This window comes from Myotis daubentonii, chromosome 14, assembly GCF_963259705.1.
Source record: "Myotis daubentonii chromosome 14, mMyoDau2.1, whole genome shotgun sequence".
NCBI lineage: Eukaryota > Metazoa > Chordata > Mammalia > Chiroptera > Vespertilionidae > Myotis > Myotis daubentonii.
In genome coordinates this window covers 47123790-47129789 of record NC_081853.1, presented here as the reverse complement: position 1 = coordinate 47129789, position 6000 = coordinate 47123790, and the positions used below count along the sequence as shown (strand labels likewise).

The following is a 6000-nucleotide window of genomic DNA, read 5'->3' as shown; positions in this document are numbered from 1 at the left end:
GAGCTTGTAAATTTTTGTCTGCATCTGCAAAGGGGTTAGCAACAAAGCTTGAACAACTTGCTAACAGACTCCAGAATCGGTGCCTCTGCCCAAGGGAATGGGATGGAGGTGACACGGGACCGGAGCCCTGAACCTTGTTGTCTTCACTTGTGATTTTTAGCAAATTGATTCCTATCAAATCAGTAATCTCTTCTTTTGGCCAACTTAACTGGCCCTCTGGGTTTTATTCTGCATTGTTGGTCCTTTTATTCATAACTAGGCGTAGTAAAACACATGAACTTCTCCTCCCCTATGCCTCCGGGTCAGCTTCTGAAGGGCTACTCATCTACTGCTGAGGTGGTTCTCTCAATTTTACAAACTTTAACACTAAATAAATCTCAGATGCTAACATACTCTGAACAGTTGCAAGAAAGACAAAATCTGTTATATGAGGCCGTTCTGGTAAGACCATGATTTAATTACCTATGACACAGATACATTACATAATGGCTCCAAATTAATAGTCTAGCAAAGATTAAAGAAAAAAACAGATGAAAATCAATTTGTGAATCCTTAATTTTAAGTGAGCTTCCGGCAAAACAAAAAATAGAATTAGGGGTTAGAATCGTTTCAAATTGTATGTCCAAAACTAGCACCCTTCACCATCTGTCTTTTATTCATTTTGCTGTGATACAACTAAAAAGGCCCGTAAGTACTCCCCTGGGTCTCAGGTAACAGTTTTCCAAGAGCAAAATATCACTTTCTCTGTACAGTGAACGCTGGCATTTGGATGGGCTGGATCGGGTGGACGGGCTGAAACACTGGCTTCTTTCTCATTTCAGAGAGTGTTTTCACTGTAGGGAGCAGCTGATTCCTTTTGATGATCTGTAAGGCCAGCTGGGTATTACCTAAAAAACACTTCCCATTAAAAAAATAAAAAGAGCACACAACAATACCACCACATCTAAAGCAAGCCACTGGAATCTGCGAGGGGGGTTAGAGATGTTCTGGAAGAGCAGGGGTCGGCCCCTCTGCTATACTCTGGCATCACATCATGCCTCCGTCCCAGCCCCACAGGGACGTGTGTGACCTGGGCAATGGGATTTTTTTTAAGCTCCGCAGTGATGCTCAGGTATAGCTCAGGTTGAAAACTTGTCTACAGGCAGAATGCACAGAAGGGATCTAGAACCATGCACTGACCCTAATCGTGCCTTTCAGGAGGCCATGATTAGTGCCAGGCACTTAACGCCCCTTCTTCAGCTATAAAGAAGGGAACCTTGTAAGGATTCCCATGATCCACAAGAAGGTCTGACTTTCAACTCTATTTCTGTCTCTTCTAATTTCTCCCATTCACATATCTTTTCTACTTCATGTTATCTCTTACCTGGGACCCATAGCCTTTCTTGCAGGGAGCCATATCCTTGAGGTTATCTATACCGCAGAAGTGTAAGCGGTATTTAGGACTGTCTAAACTACGGATGGCGAACCTATGACACACAAACTCATTTTTTTGGTTGATTTTTCTTTGTTAAATGGCATTTAAGTAGATAAAATAAATATCAAAAATATAAGTCTTTGTTTTACTGTGGTTGCAAATATCAAAAATTTCTATATGTGACACGGCACCAGAGTTAAGTTAGGGTTTTTCAAAATGCTGACACACTGAGCTCACAAGGTTCGCCATCACTGGTCTAAATAATTCTCAGCAAAAACCGGTTTACTGCAAAACTCATTAATGATATCTGTGTTCAAAGTACTCAGATGTACAACTCAGAGCCACTGGCATTCTGACTCATGATCTCAATTAAGAGTCATTTGGCTGCCTAAGAGAAAGGTTAATCAGTAGGGATTAAATTATAATTAAGTGTCAGAAGTTATGCTATTTCACATTTTCACAGATAAAAGGAAATACACTTAACTTGCAAGAAGGAAGAGTCTGCAAAATACCAAAAATTCCCTAGCTACATTTTTGTTTAGAAGACCCTGATGGGTAATATCTTCAAGGAAGGCTAAATTCTAATTTCAAAGAGAGAAAAGCAAACCCCAGTCAGAAGAGGAGGAAAGCATTCCTTACCATTCTGCAGTTCAAGGTAGACTGCTAGTAGGATGGCTTCAGGGGGTATCTCTTTAGGATGGATCATTGAAGCCGCCTGTGCTCAAAACAAAAGTCACCCGTGAAACCAGCAGCTCAAGATGCAAATGCCAAGTAATGCCAAACAAACAAACAAACAAACAAACAAAATGTCAGCCTACCAATGACAAGTTAGCAAACTTATTGAAGCTCATTCCCACATGACCTCCCAGGGACCACTATAGTTCTGCTCTGATGGCTCTCAGATGCCTTTGTCTTGATCCCTACCAAACGAAACCAGACATGTAATTTTTAGTTAAATATTTATTTTCCCTTGCCTAATCCATAATAAGGTCTTCAGAGGGGAAAGCCTTTCTGCCCTCTTGGCTTTCACTTGTCTGGGTTCTTGTATCTCCAGGCTATATTCAGTTTTGAGAGTTAGACCCTCCTGACTCCACTCACCAGCTTTCCACCACACATACACTGGCACTTAGAGTGAAATCTGCATGCCCATTCATCTTCCTACGTAACAGGTCAGGACTGTAACCTGCAAGTTCCCAGTGTTAGCAACAGGAATTCAATCTTAAAAGCTGGCGATATAGGCCTGGCCGGTTTCTCAGTGGTTAGAGCACTGGCCCCTAGGCTGAAGGGTCTTGGGTTCCATTCCAGGTAAAGGGCACATACCCTGGAAGCAGGTTCAATCTCCCCTGCCCATCCCCCCTCAGGAGCTTGAAGGAGGCACGAATTGATGTGTCTCTCACATGTCCACATTTCTCTCTCTCCCCCTCTCCCTCCCTTCCACTCTCTCTAAAAACCAATGGAAGAAGTACCCATGGGTGAGGATTTTAAAAAAAAAGGCCAGCGATACAGAAAATAGCATACCACTATGTCTCTCATGTCTCCATTCTTAAGGACTAAACTACGATTTAGTCAAAATAATTTCTTTGCTCAGGCAAATGCTGTCCTTCCCCAGATCCAAGATCCATTACCAGCCAGCAGCTCTCTCTGACCTGGTCCTCGGAAAAGGAAACCTGGACTGCTCTGGACAAAGGTGCTGAGGTTACAGGTTTATTTCCTCAGCCCTGGCCTCTCTGGGCTGCAGCCTTTCTGACACTTACCGCGGACTCATATCTCCCCATCCAGTTTCCGGTCCTCGTGCTCCCAGACTGCTTTGCTTCTTCCCTTACCCTAACCGGAAAGTGTACTTCTACAAGTATTTACTGACCAGATAATAAACAAGCATGTAAATAACTGACAATCACACGAACCAATTTACCTAAATGCCAGGGAGAGAGGAAAGGGAATGTACTGAGAATGCGGAGAGAAAAGGCGTTTCTTTTGATGGACAGCTTCCAGGCGAGGGAAGCCTGCCCTACTCCTTGCAGGGTCCGTATCTGACAGGCAGAAAACGGGGAGAAATGGCATCGCAGGCCGAGGTGTGACTGCAGGAGCTGTCCTTGGGTCCAGACACTTGCCCAAGTTCAGTTCCTGGCAGCATTAGGAGAAACCTCAGACGAGTGGGGATTCCTGTCCAGAGCACATGCTCCCGAGTTCCTCAGGAATGAAGCAGGGAGCTCTCTGTTCCTCCCACTACATTACCGAGGGGGAACAACTCCGTTCAGAAAAGGAGACTTCATATTTCCAGGCCCATCTTTTATATATATATTTTATTGGTTTCAGAGAGGAAGCGGGGGGGGGGGGGGAAGAGAAACACCAATGATGAGAGAGAATCCTGCACGCCCCCAACTGGGGATTGAGTCCGCAACCCAGGCATGTGCCCTTGACTGGAATCGAACCTGGGGCCCTTCAGTCCGCAGGTCGATACTCTATCCACTGAGCCAAAGCAGCCAGGCCAGGCCCATCTTTACACAGGCAAGCTCACCATTACAGCATTTTGTGAATATTAAACTCTCCATTTTCCCTCCAACTGATCACTAACATTGGTCATTTGTTATTCGTCGCATTGACCACAGTCTGCAGCTTTATCTATTATGAGACTTAATGGTGTTTTGCTTACTCACTGTTCAGAACGGTCAGGGGTGGGCAGGCAACCTCAGAAACATATGCTCAGGAGCCCTTTCCAACCCTTCACATCACTGCTCTGCCCTCCCAGGCAGGGTGGGCCTCCCAATTAACAAAGGTCCAGCCACTGGATTAACCTAAAAACCCAGGGACCAAAACAAACCTCCGTCAGACCCCGAAGGAGGCCGTGTGTGTCTCCCAGCGTGGCAGCCGCCATGGCCACCTGCTGCATGAGAACCTGAGCTGGACCGTACTCGCTGTAACTTTAGATCAAAAGCCCTGTTAGCTGCTGTCATCGGGGTCCACCAGCACTTTCAGAGGGCTATTAACCACCCTTGCCTTGCCACTGAGAACAGTGAAACGTTGGAACTCGTACCCATTTAACTCCTGTACTCAACTCCTAGATAACATCAAACGTGTCTCCCTGGATAGTCCATCACTTAGCTGCTCTGATTCTGGATCACAGATGCTGACCAGATGCCACGAAGCTGACTAAGCATCACTCCTGGTTATTTTCTGCATGGTAAGCCCAACACTGCTGGACACGCCAAGTGGCCTTCACGGGAGGCAATCTCCCAAAGCCACCATATCCTGAGAACAGGTTCAATTTCAGTTACTCTGACGACATCTGGGGATGTGGGCTCTCTCATGTGCTGCTGGTCAATATGTCACTTGGCACAACTTTCCATATTAAAAACTGTAACATCTGTATACCCTTTGACTTTGTAATTCCCCCTTTTAATAAGCCCTTATTTAGATGGTTTGCAATATTTTTTTTTAAATCCTCACCTAAGGATATGTCTTTATTGATTTGAGAGAGAGAGAGAGGGAGGAAAAAGGAAGGAGAGAGGAGAGAGAAGAGAGAAAAGAGGAGAGAGAGAGAGAGAGAGAGAGAGAGAGAGAGAGAGAAATGTTGATGTGAGAGAGAAACATTGCCCTGATCAGGGATCAAACCTGCAGCCTTGGGTATGTGCCTTGACCATGACTCTTCCATGCACGGCCCAACACTCCAACCAAATAAGCCATACTGGCCAGGGCTGGTTTCCAATCTTTTGAAATTTAAATTATTAAAATCATCAGAAAAAAACTCTCCATTAAGTGCCTAGGTTCATTTTCTTTCTTTCCTAATCAAGTCCTAAGTTCATTTCCATACTGCTCAGATGTTTACCTTGCACGAATATCTCTAAGCTTGGAAAAGAATATTCCAATGTTTAACCAACTCCCCAGGAGCCTCAAACAAAACAACGAAGCCCAACTCCACACCTTTGCTGGCTGCTTTACAAGAGGCCTGCACAGCCCTCTCTGCCTCACCTGGTGCAGACACTTGCGGGCTTTGTCGTACTCACTCCTCAGGCAGTAGGCGCTGCCAAGGTTAAACAGCATCACGGTCCTGGCAGAGTTGACGGAACTGGGGTAGCACTGAGGGGCCCGCTTCCCAGCTGGGGAAAAAGAGCACAGACACTGGTGAAGAGGTCAGGCCAAGGGCCCGGGAGCAACCCAATCCACCGCCCAAGAGCCGTTCCAAACAAAGCACAGCTCTGCCCCTCAGGCTGACAAATGAAGGACAGGAGGCTGGAGTCTAAATCTTTGGGATGCAGGCCAGGCTCCTTAAGTATTTACAAAACTTCTCACTTACAGGATTCCATTGCTTCATTTTCTCCTTTGTCCGATCCTGCAAAGACATGAAAATAAATCTCAGGAAGCAGGACAACAGAGTATATATCCTAAGAACCTAATTTTCTTTATGAAATGAAAATCCAAGGTCCCGGCAATTGTATTTACTTCTCTTGTAGTAGAGGTTCTACTAAAAGACACCAAAACTCGACCACCACCTACCACCCCGTGCCTGAGAAATAACCTTAAATGAAGTGGATGCCAGTCTCACTCCTTCAAGAAAACTTAGCCATGATTCAAAACGACAGATCTAA

At 45.2% G+C, this 6000-nt stretch overlaps 1 protein-coding gene across 4 annotated transcripts in view; it reads right to left on the bottom strand.

Moving 5' to 3' along the window:
- Positions 1 to 436: 436 nt before the first annotated feature.
- The window catches only part of CNOT10 (CCR4-NOT transcription complex subunit 10), a 50800-nt gene continuing 45236 nt past the window's right edge, over positions 437 to 6000 (bottom strand). For all 4 annotated transcript variants that reach the window (XM_059664156.1, XM_059664155.1, XM_059664154.1 and 1 more), the window contains 4 exons: positions 5709 to 5744; positions 5384 to 5511; positions 2054 to 2129; positions 437 to 887 (listed from right to left, as the gene is read on the bottom strand). In XM_059664156.1, coding sequence (XP_059520139.1) covers positions 736 to 887; positions 2054 to 2129; positions 5384 to 5511; positions 5709 to 5744 — 392 coding nt within the window. In that variant the 3' untranslated portion in view covers positions 437 to 735. The remainder of the gene's footprint in view (positions 888 to 2053; positions 2130 to 5383; positions 5512 to 5708; positions 5745 to 6000) is intronic.